General features: G+C 42.8%; 1 protein-coding gene across 1 annotated transcript in view; it reads right to left on the reverse strand.

The window, feature by feature from the left end:
* Positions 1-17,053, reverse strand: part of LOC102818051 (probable phospholipid-transporting ATPase IB-like) — a 208,832-nt gene that overhangs the window by 43,338 nt on the left and 148,441 nt on the right. Inside the window, exons 31-35 of the mRNA XM_006832037.1 lie at positions 13,288-13,395; positions 12,677-12,765; positions 9,417-9,518; positions 8,396-8,475; positions 1,361-1,476 (exon numbers count right to left, since the gene is read on the reverse strand). Of these exons, the coding sequence (XP_006832100.1) occupies positions 1,361-1,476; positions 8,396-8,475; positions 9,417-9,518; positions 12,677-12,765; positions 13,288-13,395 (495 nt within the window). The remainder of the gene's footprint in view (positions 1-1,360; positions 1,477-8,395; positions 8,476-9,416; positions 9,519-12,676; positions 12,766-13,287; positions 13,396-17,053) is intronic.

The following is a 17,053-nucleotide window of genomic DNA, read 5'->3' on the forward strand; positions in this document are numbered from 1 at the left end:
AGCACTCTATCTGACAGTGTTTCTCTGCTATTCATAAGGTTTTCAGTGACTAAATATTCGCAAGTGCTTCGTCACTTCTTCTTCCTAGTCTGTCTTCATCTGGAAGTTCATCTGAAACCTGTCCACCATGGGTGACCCTGCTGATATTTAAAATACCCATGGCATAGCTTTCAGCATCACAGCAACTCACAAGCCACCACATTATGACAAACTGACAGACGAGTGGTGGCTGTCTGGTTTTAAGTGGAAACTGTCCTTTTAAATTTCAAGGAGATCTGTGCGTCTGCATAGTAGAGCCTTCCAGGAGTCGGGGTGGGTGTCCATTTGCTCAGGCATCCCGTCTAGTCACCAGAATGGAGGTGCGCACACAGCGAGAGACCAATGAACAGATATCAAGAAAAAGAATGTCCACACCTGTATCTCCGTGGTTCTGTCACGTGTTCATGGCTGTTCTGATCCTCCCCCCACCCACCTCCACTTAGTTTCACCAAAGATGGTGGCTCTGGGAGCAGCTGAGCATCTTGAATTAGGAAGCAATGAATTTCTTGATTCTGTTACAAATTCCCTTATCTGTAAGCCTTCCAAGCTTCCAAATATTCCTTTATGTGTGGTTCAAAGTTCTAGCACCATCCCCTGAGCCTGCTTGCTTCGGTATTCTGTGTTGATGCTGACGGAGGGTGTAGGAGAAACCCCTAAATTTTAGACAGCTGGTTAAAATACCCAGTGTCCTGGGAACCTTCAAACTTGGAGTTAGTGTCTGAAGTCTTGGCCAGATTTGGTAATCTGAAGGGTTGCAACCTTTAACCAGTGAGATATGACTTAACTGTGTGGGTAGGGCCAGAGGAATGGAAATAGTCTGTGTGCGATCAGAATGAACTGATTAAGAACATGCTGCTTGGAAAAATACTTATACCCTGCCTAGTGCCTTTGACAACTCTTGGGAATTTCCACAACGGAATATTTCTGGGTTATTCCTTTCCTAGCAATCAAAGGGGATTAGTAGACTACATGAAACCTCATACTACTTTCCCCCAAACAACTTGTACCAAAGTTATATGTTGGTGAAACATAATGTTTTTAATTTTATCTCTCAGAATGAACTGATAAACAAATTCTCCCACAGTCATAGGAAGAAAAGGTAAAACAACAAATACAAATCAAGAGTAAGAGTATAGAGTCCCCCCCACCCCAGCCCCCCGTTATTTATAGCCCAGGGCAGTGACTCACTAAGTATTTAACTTACTGATCAGCTAACGCCCCAGAAAGGAGTGTTCAGGAGTGCCGGCTCACTCTACCACTCCTTGGCAAGGATGCCAGACCACGGAAGACAACAGTCCAAGTTTCATTTACTCAAGTGTACGCTGCTGAGACCTTCAGGGGAGGTCGACCTTGATCTGTAGCTAGTGGTGTCATAAGAACGGACTATTTCCTCCTGAGTGACCACAGCCTGCTCTGTTTGAGAGAAGGCATAGCCATCTGAAAGAGGAAACACAGGGAAGTCAGCTAAGGGCAACACTGGTGCATATTCTGTTGCTAGGAATCTAGATGACAACTGAACTGGACCACGTTGGACTCATCAGGCCATGGCAGAGAAGAAGGCATCAGGGTGGAAGCAAGATGACAAGTGAGGGTGCTGTGGTGGAGGGATGTGCAATCCTGGCTGTTTAAGAACCACTTGGGGAGCCCTTACAAACATCCATGTCTGGGTTCCTGTGAGTGGGGCTGAATGTCAGGGTGTGATAGTCAACACTCTTCCAGTGACTGTGATATGCAGCCAGGCCTGAGGACCACTGTGAATGGGCAATGACTCCCCTAGTTTTGTTTCTTTGAGGGGGAAAGCTGGGGACTGTGTCTGAGCCCAGCCTGAGACTGTTCAAACACTGCCTTCCCTGATGAGTCCATGCTTTCATTTGTCCTCTGCTGTCTAAGGCTCAGGAAATGAATCTTGAAACTTGAGCACTAATTTATAAGGCCCCAACATTGTGGTAAGCAACACATAATATGAATACTAAATTAGAAACATCCCTGTTGCTAAAACTGGGCTGGATTATTCAAAGTAGGTTTGCTCAAGTCTGAATAAATAACAAGAAGGAACTGGTAAGTACACGAAGGAAGTGAGAAGAGAGCTGTTACATTGTAGAGACCTCAGTCAACATCGCAAAACAAAACGTGTGTTGACTATTGACTGGAACACTGATTCGCTCCATAAATTTTCACTCTAATCACAATAAAAAGTTCAACACAGAAATAGCAAGGACACCTGTAGAAATTGCCGAGAGGAATGAACTCATTGATGGGCACGTGATTTCAGAGACAGCCACTAGTAGAAGAAGTGCCGGTCCTCACTGGGCAATGTAAACAGGTAACCAACACTAACTTTAACTCTCAATGCAGAAAGGACTCAATCAAGTGGTCACACACTTAAGTGAATGTATGTTTACTAAAACACAGCACGTACTGCCAGGCCAGCACTGTTTCCATCCTTCTGTGTCTAAGGGTGTCATTCAGCTCACCAATGCCAATGAACTAATGAGTCCCTAGTCACACTCTTTGGGAAAAGAAAGAAAATGTGGAAATGTAACTTGCTTCCACTGAACTATTAACTTCATTGTCTTAGGCTGGTTGTCTGGTTTGAACTGCAAGGTCGGATCAGGCAGTAGGTTTTCCCTGACCCTTGTGGTTGTTGTTGATAAGTGCCGTCAAGTTGGTTTCAACCTATAGTGACCCTGTGTATGGTTTCTGAGGAGCGGCTGGTGAGCTTGAACTGCCAAGCTTACAGTTCAAATGACTTTACAGTACAGCACATTAACCCGCAGCGCCACACCAGGACTGACAAATCTTACACTGTCTGGTCAGGCAGTAGGCTGCTGGCTCACAGTCCAAGAATCAGAAGCAAGAGGATGACAAGTTGGAGCTAGGCTCCAGAGAGAACAAGCTTTGTCAGAACACCCACACATATTGGATGCAGGGCACACCTCCAGAGAAACTGATTGCCTTTCAACTGTTTATCTTTCAACAGACTGACTTTTCAACTGATGGGCTGCTCACATCAGATCACAAAATAGACTATTACATTCTATTGCATTATGACGGTCCAGGGTCTGTCAAGCCACCGAGAATCATGGTCTAGCCAAATTGACACATCACACACATGAAATATTTTTGTTTGAATGAAAAGACGGTGGTTCTTCTTCACCATGAATACATTTTAAAAAGGAATGGTAATATATGTTTTCTATTGCTCATATGTGTTCAATGTTATTTGGGTCATTCATATACAAGATAATGTTCTCACATCTTAAGAAGAAGGTGTTGAAGTGGTTATAGGACCCCATGAGCCCACCATAAAGCACATACCCCCCTCTTTGAATCCAGATACATGGGCCTTTTCGACTCTCTGTTGCCTGTGATGATGTGCTTCCATTGACTTTATTCCATTGTGTAGAGCCCGGCTCTCAGACACCATGAAGAATCTTCCAAAAGTCCCGTGATCCATGAAGTGGCAAAGCCAGGCTGTGGCTTCCTGTCTGCCTGTTTTCAGCATCTGGGCTCCTTCTTCGGACAGTGCGCTGGTCTGGAGTAAGGCCAACTTCCGTTCTTCCAGTCTAGCTTCCTCCAGTAACTGTGGAATCTAAAGCAAGTGGCTGACCCTTCCAGAGCCTCTCTTCTGTGAGGTCAGGGTTCATAAGCCACCACCTCCAGACGGTGTCTCCAAAGACTCTGCCCTGGAGATGGTCTGGTGCGTAACAGAAGGCCAAGCACATGGGGTGTGCTCGGTAAGCACAGGCTCCTTTCTGTCTATATGAATAACTCAGAGAGCTAAGAGAGAAGAAGGGATGGATATCTACTAACACATATAATTCAGCTTGGACTTTTCCTGAATGAATTTACTTACTCAATAAAATTTGTATTAACTGTCTGCTATAGGGTTCTTCTAGATGTTTAGAATCAGACAGGAGACAAGACAAAATCCTTGCTCTCGTAGTACTAACATTCCAGCAATGAAGACAGATACTAGATATTCAATAATGACATTTAAACAAAAAAGTTCAGCATAAGACAGTACTCAGGAGCTCTGAAACAAAGAACAGATAAGCAGGTCACAGGATGTGGCAGCTGTGTAGCTAACCAAGGTCTCGACGTCAGGGCAAGTTGACCGGCCACACCTGCAGGTGGTGGAGGGGTGAGCCTTGCAGATACATGATGATTGGCCTTCTAGATCATGTAAAGGCCCTAAGGAAGAACCTTCTGGATGTAATAAGCACAGAGACTGACGTGGAACACAGGAGAGAAAGAAGAGTGGGGGCTGTCGGGAGAATAATAGAATCCACATGGTTATTGTTGTTAAGAGGCATCAAGTCATTTCTGAGTCATAGGAACCCTGTACGGTTTCCAAGGAGCAAATGGTGAGCTCGAAGTGCTGACCTTGTGGTTCAAACCAACCTTGCAGTCCAGTGCATTAACCCACTGTGCCACACCAAGACTCCACATTCAGTAAGGCTTTACTGACTGCTGTTTTCATTAAGTATAATGGATAACCACTACCTGGTTTTGAGGAAAAATTGATGCGTCCTGCTGTAGTTTTAAATGGGGTACCATGGCTGTTGCATGAGGAGCAACAGTAGAGACACCGAGACCTGTTAGGGAACAGCGCAGACGGAGGTGTAGGTGGCTCATACATGAGCTAACAGTGGAACAAGTCGTCAGATCCTGAATACAATGTGGTGGCAGGGACAATGCAATGGCTTCATGGATTGCGTAGCACACGTCAGAAGAAAGGGGAAGTTAAGAATGGTCCCAAGGACACTGGCTCAAGTCAAAGTATGGAGTTGTCGGCATACAGGTCAGCTGGCCGGCGTGAGGCCACAGGTGGAGCAGACTGAGTGTGAGGGGTAACCAGGAAGTTGTGGGCATGTCAAGTTGGAAATCTCTCCTGTTGTTGTTGTTAAGTGCCACCGAGTCAGTTCTGACCCATAGCGACCCTGTATAGGGTTTCCGAGGCGCAGCTGGTGAGCTTGATCCAATGACCTTGTGGTGCAAATCGACTTTGCAGTAAGTTTATCAGTGCATTGGCCCACAGTGACCCAACAGAACACCAAAAGGAAATGTAGGTTGGGCCCTTGAATATGGAAGTTCAGGAGAGAAGTGAGGGCTGGATATATAGATTTAGAAGCCAACAACATGTTGCTGTGTGTTGTCTGCTTGATTCCAACTCATAAAGATTGTACTGGTGAAGACTGTGGGCCGATATGGCTGGGCCATGGTCCTCAGTGACTTGTGAGGTGTGAGGCAGTCTTCCCTTATGAGGCATTCCAGTGTAATGCAATCACCGTCATGTTGAGTCCTGCTATGAGCAGCAGATCATTCCAAAGGGAGTTTCCCAAGGGGTGGGACCCACTTCCAGTATCTGTGGACACTCTGGCAAAGCTTGCTGGCTTGTACTGAGTCTGAATCCTACATCTAGCCCATCACCTGACTTCTGGGTCTTTGGACTTGAGCCAGTGCCCTACTGTATACCCTGCCGATCCAGGACCTACTTGAGTCCAGAGAAGCCTCAAGTCTGATGTCAGAGTCACAGACTTGGAATCTGTCTGTCTCCACAGCTGTGTGAGCCTCTTCCTTGAGCTAACTCTCAAATGATACCGGCATCAATTGCTCATCTGTCAGTCTGTCACACTGTGGTTGGTGGTTTGCATGTGGCTGTGATTCTGGAAGCCATGCAACTGGTATTTTAGATACCAGCAGGGTCACCCGTGGTGGACAGGTTTCACTGGAGCTTCCAGAAAAAGACACACTTGGAAGAAGGAGAGGTGGACTACTTCTGAACCGTTATACAGTGAAAACTTTATAAATAGCAGAAGAACATTGTCAGATACAGGAAAGCACTCAAAATATAACAGGGGAAGCACCGGCCCTGCAAAGCAAAGTTCATCATAATGACGTGAATGAAGCAAAACTTTTTCAGGACCTTCACTTAATGATAGGGCACAATGCAAAATGAGAATAAACATTTACAAATATTCATTAAAAATCAGGACTTAGAATTATGATGTATAAATCCAGGAAAAGTGAAAGTTATAAAAACTGAAATGAAATGCATGAAGATCAGTATCCTAGACATTGTTGTTGTTGTTGCTAAGCATCATCAAGTCGATCCCGACCCATAGCGACCCTGTATAGGGTTTCTGAGGAGCAGCTGGTGAACTTGAACCGCCAACCTTGCAGTTCAAACGGCTTTGCAGTCTGGCACATTAACCACAGCGCCACACCAGGACTCCATCCTAGACTTTAGGGAGCTGAAATGGACTCGTATTGGTCATTGTGAATCAGACAACCATATGGTCTACTATTCCACGGACGTCAAACTGAAGAGGAATAAAATCACTTTCATCTTCAAAATGTACACTTCAAGATCTCTCTTAAAGTACAATACTGTGTCTGATAGGGTAGTATCCATATGCCTACAAGGAAGACAAGGAGTACTGGTATGGTGCTGTAGGATAAGCACCGAACTGTTAACCACAAAGTCGTCAGTTAAAACCCACCAGCTACTCCTCGATAACTCTATACAGGGTCGCTATTAGTCAGAACCAACACAATGGCACACAACAACATAACAAGGAAGACCAGTTAATACCACTCTTATTAAAATGTATGCACCAACCACTAAAGCCAGCCATGATGAAACTGAAGAATTCTACCAACTTCTTCAGTCGGAAATTGGTCAAACTTTCCACCAAGACGTATTGATAATTGTGGCAAAGGGAATGCAAAGGTTGGAAACAAAGAGGAAGGATCCGTCGTTGTAAAACATGGCTTTGGTGATAGAAACGATGCTAGAGATTGTATGGTAGAATTTTGCAAGCCCCACGACTTTTTCATTAATCAAACATGTAAACAAGATGCACTGTTAAAGGTTGGGTGATTGGAATGCAAAAGCTGGAAATAGAAAGGATCCGCCGTAATTGGAAAATGTGGCTTTGGTGATAGAATGATGCTCAAGACTGCATGATAGACTTTTGTAAGACCAAAGACATATTAATTGTAAACACCGTTTTTTCAACAAAAGACAACTATACACATGGACCTCATCAGGTGGAATTCATAGGAATCAAAGTGTGGGAAGAGATGGTGGAGAAGTCCAACGTCATGGACCAAAACAAGGCTGGCATAGACTGTGGGGCAGACCAGGCTAGTCATGTGTAAGATCAGACTGAAGCCAAAGAAAATGAAAAGGACTCCACAACAGCCCAAATATGACCTTGAACATATCGCACCTGAAATGGAGACGCTCTCAAGAGCAGATGTGATGCATTAGACACTGATAATCTAAGACCAGAAAAGTTATGGGATGATGTCATTTAAAAGATCATTAAAAAGCCTGGAAGGAAAGAAAAGACCAAACTGGATTTTAGAAATGCCTCCGAAACCTGCTCTTGAGTGCAGAGAAGCTAATGTGACTGGAAGACATTGCAAAGGGCAGCTCGAGAAGACAATGCCAAGTATTATAATGAAATGTGCAAAGACCTGAAGGTAGAAAACCCAAAGGGAAGAACATGCTCAGCATTTCTTAAACTGAAAGAAGTCACGCGATGCTGGAAGCTCTCTCAGCATTTCAAATACCTGGAGGGTCACCTGTGGTGGCCAGTGTTCGGTGAAGCTTCCACACTAAGAGGAAAGACCTGGTGATCTGCTTCTGAAAATCAGCCAGTGACAACTCTCCGGAGCCAACAGAACACTGTCTGAGAGAGAGTTGCTCCAAGATGAACCCCTTAAGCTGGAAAGCACACAGAAACCGTAGTGGGTTCGATAATGGACTCAGGCGCACCTACTACAGTGATGACGGTACAAGACCAGGAAACACCGTGTTCAGTTGTTCACGCGGCTGCCCTGAGTCTGAGACTCAAAGGCAGTGGCTAACACCAAGGCCACCAAGGCTCATTCCTCCTGCCTTTGTCTTTGTCTGGGCTCCTTTTCCAGTTCAGCGGTAAGCACTCACTGCTGTGGGCAGGGGTCACATTGTTTCTAAGTCTCTCGTCTCAGCAGTTCTTGGAAGGTGAAGAAATGAATGGCACAACCAGCTTTAAGGCCAAAGTGGGCTGTGTTAACATTTATACCCAACCGCGGATGCAAGTTCCCTTTGGGTAAAAATGATTTGGAAGCCAACATTACTTTTATATTTAAAATGGTATTTGGGGGGAAAAGAAAAGGATCTGTTCAAGGATATTGAAAACTGCAGCATTTTCCATTTACGTATTTGAACGTTTAAGATTGGGTGCCGGGTTCCCTGATCATGCATGGAACTACTTCGGCCCTCTTCTTTCATACCTGATTTTTTCAATTCATCTTTCATGCTCGTGTATGGAGTGCCCCGTATCACGATCCTGTCACTTACGTGGGATAGTTTGCTCAACAGCCTCATTCCGGAAGGCAAGTTCGTAAGTCTGGCTCACTTTCGGTTGTACTGCCTTTACTCTGAGGACACATCAAACAAAGCCTGTCTTCAGTCCATCTGAACAGATCTCACAGGAATTTGTTAGGGGATGGGGAAGAAAAAAGTGCCAACAACAAGAAACCTTCCTCACATTTTGGAGAGTATCCTTCTATTTAAAATAAATCGGATATTATCAAGACACAAGATGCTTCCTCTAAAACAGCATTTGTGCAAAGCATTTCTTCTCTTGCTTTACTTTTTATTGTTAAAATTGGGTGAAGATTTATAGGGCAGATCATCAATTTATCCTTTGTGAGAGTTAAGGTTTTGTGTTAACTTGGCTGGGCCAGGATTCCCAGTGGTTTGCCAGTTGAGATGTTGTTATCTAACTGGGATGAAACCTAATACAAACATAGTTAACTCTATGACCATTGGCTACAAGCAACCAACCAAGTGAAAGGATGTTTCCTGGGGTGGGGGTGGGGGAGTAGGGGGTTATGGGGGCTGTGGGGGATGTGGCATGCTTCCAGTATAATGGTCACACAGGAATAGCTTTTTCCACTGGGGACCTGAGACTTTACAATTGTGAGCCACTTCCTTGATATAAACTTCTCTTTATATATGCACAGATAGAAGTTTCACTGGTTTTGATCCTCTAGACAACCTGCCTAAGGCAGCATTCAACATTCAGACACATCTTATTTCATCTCACTGACTGAGATCCCACACGGTAACCTCACTCCTCCCACTGCCTTCCTGTGCTTCCGGTTTCTAGTCCACTCTCTTTCCTAACCCTTCTGAGCTTTGCCCTTGGGTAAATGCTACTCTGTTGATTGCAAATGGTTGAATCAACAAGAAATGCTCAACGAACCTGCGGGAAGTAGGTAGAGACAGGAAAGACCTTGGAGAGGGAGAGGAAGGTGGGAAGAAGATCAAACACAACCGGCTCTTAGCAAAACGAGGGTAAGCGGAACGGATTCACCTCTTCTCAAAATCTCTACGAAGATAATCTTGTCTTTGTACTTTCATGCTTTCCAGCTCCCGAATTTCCTCTAGAAGGGTTCTCTTATAGGTATTTTTGACCCTGTGACAATCAGGAAAGACAAAAATTAACCCTTGAGCTTTGTTGTTGTTGTTAAGTGCCATTGAGTCGGTTCCGACCCATAGCAACCCCATCCGCATAGGGTTTCTGAGGAGCAGTTGGTGAGCTTGAACCACCGACCTTGCAGTTCAAATGACTTTGCAGTCTGGTGCATTAACCCACAGCGCCACACCAGGACTCCACTTGAGCAGACCACAACACCTATCTCCCAAGGCAGAACTACTGGTGGGTTCGAACCACTGACCTCTTGGTTAGCAGTTGAGCACTTAACCACTGTGCCACCAGTGTTTTACGTTTATCACACCATCTTTAACCAAAGGCCGTCCAGCTGTTGTTTACGGTGGGGGGGGTCATCAGTATTTCACACTTGAGCTTTACACACTTGTGAAATAAAGATGACAGCCTTGGAAACACCAGGGGACAATTCTACTCTGTCCTATAGGATTTCTGTAAACTGGAATCAAAAGGTTTGCTTCAGCGTAATGAGCTATAAGTCCCCTGAAGGGCACTAACTTACAGGCTGGCAGTTTGAACCCACACAGTGGTCCACAGAAGAAAGACCTGGAGATCTGCTCTCCTGAAGATCACATCCCAGAAAACCCTGTGGAGCAGTTGTGTTCTGTAACACCTGGGGCTGTGGAGACTTGGAATGGACTTGGCAACAATAGGTTTGTTTTTTCTTTGCTTAATAGGGTATAATGAGGAGCTCTGGTAGCGTAGTGGTTACAAGTTGGGCTGTTAACCTAAAGGTCAGCAGTTTGAAACTACCAGCCATTCTGTGGGAGAAATATGAGGTTTTCTGCTCACCTAAAGATTTGCAGCCTCAGAAAGTGGATGCAGGGGTCGCTATGAGTAGGAATTGACTCCATGGCACATCACCACCACTAAGATATAACATAGCAGAGACTACCAGAAAGATGTTTACCCATGTTTTATTGTTTATGCAAAAATCTTTGACTGTGCAGATCATAACAGATTATAGGTAACATTGCAAAGAATGGGAATTACAGAACATTTCATTGTGGAACTTGTATATAGACCAAGAGGTAGTTATTCAAACAGAGCAAGGGATAAAGGCATTTGACAAAATTCAACATCCATTCCTAATAAAAACACTCAACAAAGTAGGAATTGAAGAGAAATTCCTCAACATAATTAAGAGCATATATACAAAACAAACAGCCAACATCATTCTCAATGGAGAGAAACTGAAAGCATTCTCTTTGGGAACAGAATCAGACAAGGATACCATTTATCACCACTCTTACTCCATATTGTGCTGGAAGCCTTAGCCAGTGCTATAAGGCAAGAAAGGAAAATTAAAAGCATCCAAATTGGCAAATGAGTCCTTTGAGTTAATGAGCTGGACTGCAAAGTCAGTTTAAACCACAAGGTCAGTGGTTCAAGCTCATCAGCTGCTCTTCAGAAACTCTGTACAGGATTGCTATGGGTCAGAACCGATTTGACAACACTTAACAACAACAAATTGGTAAAGAAGGAGTAAAAACTCTCTTTGTGGGTGATATGATACTATACACAGAAAATCCCAAAGACTCAGCAAAAAATTTACTGGAACTCTTTGGAAGACTCAGCAAAGTGGCAGATCAACATACAAAAATCAGTTGGATTCCTCTATACTAATAAAAACAGCTCTGAAAAGGAAATTAGGAAAACAATACCATTTACAACAGTCACCCAAAGGATGAAATATTTAGGAATAAATCCAACCAGAGAAACCAAAGGTCTATACAAAGACAACTACAAAACACTATCACAAGAAACCAAAAAAGATGTACAAAATTAGAAGAATATACCATGATCATGGATATGAAGACTCAACATTGTGAAAATGTCAGTACTATCCAAAGCAATCTGCAGATATAACGCAATTCCAATCCAGATTCCAACATTTTTTAAAGAGATGGAAAAATGATTATGAATTTTATATGGAAAGGAAACAGTTCTCAGATAAGCAAAGCACAGCTTAGGAAGAAGAGCAAATTTGGAGGCCTCTCACTCCCTGATATCAAAATTTACTATATGGTCACAGTGGTTAAAACAGCCTAATACTGGTCCAAAGAAAGACACATAGATCAATGGAACAGAATCGAGAACCCAGAAGTTAATCCATCAACATACAGTCAACTGATCTTTGACCAAGGGCCAAAGTACATTAAATGGGGAAGTGAGAATCTCTTCAACAAATGGTGCTGTCAAAACTGGATGTCGATATGCAAAAGAATGAAACAAGACCTTTACCTCACACCATATACAAAAACTAACTCAACAGGGATTAAAGACCTAAATGTAAATCCCAGAACTATAAAAATCATCAATGAAAAATTAGGGACAAATTTAAGGGCTCCTGGTGTGGCGCTGTGGGCTAATGCATCAAACTGCAAAGTCATTTGAACTGCAAGGTTGGTGGTTCAAGCTCACCAACTGCTCCTTGGAAACCCTATACAGGGTCACTATGGGTTGGAATAGACTCGACAGCACTTTTAACAACATCAACAATACAGGGCAACACGTGGCAACGTGGGCTAATGCACTGATCTGCAAAGTGGGTTTGAACTATAAAAGTCATCAATGAAAAAATAGGGACAAATTTAAGGGCAGAGATGGAGGCAGAGATGATGGCATAGAGAGATAGAGCAGCTGAGGATTCTAGACCCATGGAAAGAGAAAGGCTGTGTGCTGATGGGCAGAAGGCTGGCTTTCAAAATGTGCCCTTTGGTCATTTCAACAAATATTATATATATATATTCTGTGTGTCTATGTACATCAAAAGGAAAAAAGAGGTATGAATTGGGCTGGTAATCTCAGGGTTGGCAGTTCGAAACTACCAGCAGTTCCACGGGAGAAAGAAGAGGCTTTCTGCTCCCATAAAGATTTGCAGCCTCGGAAACCCTGTGCAGGGTCACTATGAGTCGGAACCGACTCCACGGTACTTAACAACAACAACAACAATTGTTAACCGGTGGTGCATGGAGGGGATTGTAATCACTGCAATAAAACAAGATATGATTGGTTGAGTGTAAAATTGATCATCTGCCCTGCAAACTATCACTCAATACACAATAAAAGCTTTAAAATAATTTAAATATATTTGCTGGTTACTGTCACATTTTTCAACTTACGTTCTCCACAGTATATTTTGAATCAGACAAGCAGTGGGGACAAGGAGAAAACCCAGCCAGAAGTGTGGAGACACCATGGCCATGTTGACCTGCAAAGAGGCAGAAATGAAGAGATTTCTTTAAATAAAAATCTTTCTGTTTGTCAACCCTGGAAATCAAGTACAGTTGACAGGTCTCTCCGAGCCCCCCAAATCTGGAGAAGATAGAAAGATTCCGCAGCAGTCATATGAATGTGGCATAATTAAGTAAACACAGGACTACGAAACCTTAGTGCATCATGACCTCCACTTGTTACCTAATCATGCTTAGACTGACTCACATACTGTGGGATTTTGTGATCTGTCTTGTCAACATTGAAGGGACACAATAGTGAGCCTGATTAATGCAGATTCTTTGAAGTAGTGAGAGTTTAGCTAAAAGTAATTTCTATGGTAACTAAAAGGTCAACCCAAAGTCGGTTGGATCCACACCAACTTTTCATTGCATTGATTCTTATCTTTCCTTCACAATTTATTTTGAAAATAACAACTGTTATTTTATTGTTTAAAAAACCTGAGTTTTCATGAGGGATGAATCGTATACTCAGCAATACGACAGGGAAGAGAACTCACCTGCCCTCTCATATCTGGAGAGACAGGAATGGTGGGCCAGAAGTAAGAATAGATCGCAAAAAATGCCATCCAGATTATGATGCTTCCCCAAATTGCCAAGTGAGTAAACTGCAGAAAGAAGGGCACCACAGAAACACTTCAGTCTTGTCTATCAAAGAGGGGGAACAGGTATTTAACTCTATCAGGTAACAAAATACATTTGTCCAGCTCATGTTCCCATATGAAGATACTGGTAAGTTTTTAATTATTTGGTGATTGAGACTTCTTTTTCAGCATTCTTCTCAGAATATTTGACTTTTTGGGACTAACGGGACCACTGTTCAAAGTATCCAAGTCAATAGTGCCTTGGTCACCCCAAGTCAAGTGTCCCCAATCAGTAGGGGTAAATATTAAGGAGACTGGAGTTCTGGTGTGGCACTGTAGGATAAGCACTGGACTGCTAGGTTGGTTTGAACCACAAGGTCAGTGGTTCAAACTCACCAGCAGCTCCTCACCAACCTTGGGTTCAAAGTGACCTTATGGTCCAGTGCATTATCCTGCAGCGCTCCACCAGGACTCCAGATATCTCATTACATAACCCAAAAGTTGTGTGAATCCATACTGATTGTGGCACTGCAGGATAACGCACTGGACCACAAGGTCACTTTGAACCCAAGGATGGTGATTCAAACTCACCAGCTGCTCCCCAGAAACTCTATACATGGTTCATGTCCCTTAATAACAGTAATGAGATCTATTTTTGTTGTTGTTGTTAAGTGTTAAGTCAGTTCCAACCCACAGTGACCCTGTATAGGGTTTCCGAGGAGCTGCTGGTGAGTTTGAACCACCGACCTTGTGGTTCAAACTGACTTTGCAGTCCAGAGCATTAACAACAGCACCACACCAGGACTCTATTTTACCAACTTATTAATATAAAGCTTTTTTGAAGGTTTAAAAAAAAGTTGGATATAAATCATTAAGAGGGATAAGACTTTAACTCTGTCATACTTGCTCTCTGGATATAGTTCTGGGTTGACGACTGAAGTTCTGGTTCTCAGATTGGTTGCAACTGGAGGATTATTTGCATATCAAATATGTTTGTGATCCTAGTAGCTATTGTTGGCTGGAAAATATTTGCCCATGTTTGATGTGAGAACTCGGTACACACTTTATAATGTTAAATACTACGGAGACTGGAGTTCTGCTGTGGCAACGTAGAGTAAGCACTGGACTGTTAGGTTGGTTTGAACCACAAGGTCAGGTCGGTGGTTCAAACTCACCAGCCATTCCTTAGAAACCCATATACAGAGTCACTATGAATCGGAACTGACTCAATGGCATTTAACAAGGCACTACAGGTTTACAGGTAAACCAGTTTGACATGTAAAACCTTACAAGGAAGTTAGACATTCTTATTTATATGAACTATTCAAAATCAAGAGTCAATGATACTGAAGGAAGAGGCCCAAGCTGCACTGAAGGCATTAACAAAGAACAAGGCTCTGGGAATTGATGGAATTCAAATTTAAATATTTCAACAAACTGATACCGCACGGGAAGCACTCACTCATCTCTGCCAAGAAATTTGGAAGACAGCTACCTGGCCAACTGATTGGAAGAGATCTTGTTTATGCTCACTCCAAAGAGAGGTGACCCAAAGAAATGCAGAAATGATCGGACAACAACATTAACATGCATGCTAGGAGTCCTAGTGTGGCGCTGTGGGTTAATGTGCCAGACTGCAAAGCCATTTGAACTGCAAGGTTGGCGGTTCAAGCTCACCAGCTGCTCCTTGCAAACCCTATGCAGGGTTGCTATGGGTCGGAATTGACTCGATGGCACTTGACAACAACAACAACAACAACAACAACATTTTGCTAAAGAGAATTCAAAAATGGCTGCCGCAGTACATTGACGGAGAGTTGCGAGAAGTTCAGGCCATAATCAGACGGGGATGCGGCATGAGGAATACCATTGCTAACATAAGATTGATCTTGGCTGAAAGCAAAGACTACCAGAAAGATGTTTACCTGTACTTTATTGAGTATGCAAAGGCTTCTGATTGTGTGGATCATGACAAGCCATGGACAACATTGCGGAGAATGAGTATTCCAGAGTGTACTCATAAGGAATATGTACACAGGCCAAGAGGCAGTTGTTCCAACGAACAAGGAAACACTGAATGGTTTAAAATCAGAAATGTTTTAAAATCTGGGTTGTATTTTTTCATCATACTTATTCAGAAATCAGGGTTGCATTTTTTCATCATACTAAACTGAACAAGAGAACACTGAATGGTTTAAAATCAAGAAAGGTTTAAAACCAGAAATGGTTTAAAATCAGGGTTGCATTTTTTCATCATACTTATTCAATCTGTATGCTGATCACAATATACAGATGATACAACCTTGCTTGCTGAAAACAAAGAGGACTTAAAATATTTACTGAGGAAAATTAAAGACCACAGCCTTCAGTATGGGTTACATCTCAGTGTAAAGAAAACAAAAATCCTCACCATTGGACCAATACACAACATCCATATAAATGGAAAAAAGATTGAAGTTGTCAAAGCCTTCATTTTGTGCAGACGAATCAACAACACTCCTGGAAGCAGCAGTTAGGAAATTAAACAACATATTGCATTAGGTAAATCTACTGCACACGACCTCTTTAAAGTGTTCAAGTGCAAAGATGTCAGTTTGAGGACTAAGGTGTGCCTAACTCAAACCATGGTATTTTCAATAGACTCATATGCATGTGAAAGTTGGGCAAAGAATAAGGAAGACCATAGAAGAATGAATGCATTTGAGTTATGGTGTTGGAGATTATTAAAAGTACCACGGACTGCCAGAAAAACAAACAAATCTGTGTTGGAAGAAGTACAGCCAGAGTACTCCTTGGAAGCTAGGATGAACAGACTTCATCTCTCATACTTCGGACATATTGTCAGGAAGGACCAGTCCTTGGAGAAGTACATCATGCTTGGTAGAGCTGAGGGTCAGCAAAAAAGAGAAGACCCCTGGGAGATGGATGGGCACAGTGGCAGCACCTATGGGATTAAGTGTAGCAACAACCGTGAGATTGACGCAGGATCGGGCAGTAGTTTGTTCTGTTGTGCATAAGATGGCTATGAGTCGGTACCGACTAAATGGCATCTAACAACAACAACATTGCAGAGTCAGGGAAAGGACTAGAAGCCTTTTAGTCTCAACGTGGCTAGGTATGTCACTCAGTTGTCCTCTAACCCATTATATATCTCTATACAAACAATAAGGTGATTAGCTTATTGTGGTGTTTGTTAGTTGTCATCAACTCAGTTCCAGCTCAGGGTGACCCCATGTGCTACAGAGGTTTTCCTGGATGTCACCTCTGTGCAATCACATCACCAGATCGCCTTTTTTCCTGCAGTACTATTGGGCAGATTTGCTCTGCCAATCTTTAGGTTAGCAGTCAAGTGTACACTGTTTGCAGGGCCCAGCTACACGAGGTGACTTCCTAAGAGCCAAAGTGTTCTTATCCTATCAGATACTGCTCATTACCTAGTCATATAGGAACAAGAAAAACATTGAGAAAAAACAGACCCTCAATACTCCAAAGTATTAATTAATATATGTTTGTTTATGAGTCAGATATTCATTTACATTATTGATAATTTCATTTTAAAAGACTTGAAATTCTGCCTAATTGACAAGAAATTCCAATTCTAATAACATTATAATGAAATTACTACCGGTATCTGTACAAGTACATACAATCTACATTCAAATATAAATATAAATGTAATATA

The sequence above is a fragment of the Chrysochloris asiatica genome, unplaced genomic scaffold (assembly GCF_000296735.1).
Source record: "Chrysochloris asiatica unplaced genomic scaffold, ChrAsi1.0 scaffold00005, whole genome shotgun sequence".
In the NCBI taxonomy this organism is placed as follows: domain Eukaryota; kingdom Metazoa; phylum Chordata; class Mammalia; order Afrosoricida; family Chrysochloridae; genus Chrysochloris; species Chrysochloris asiatica.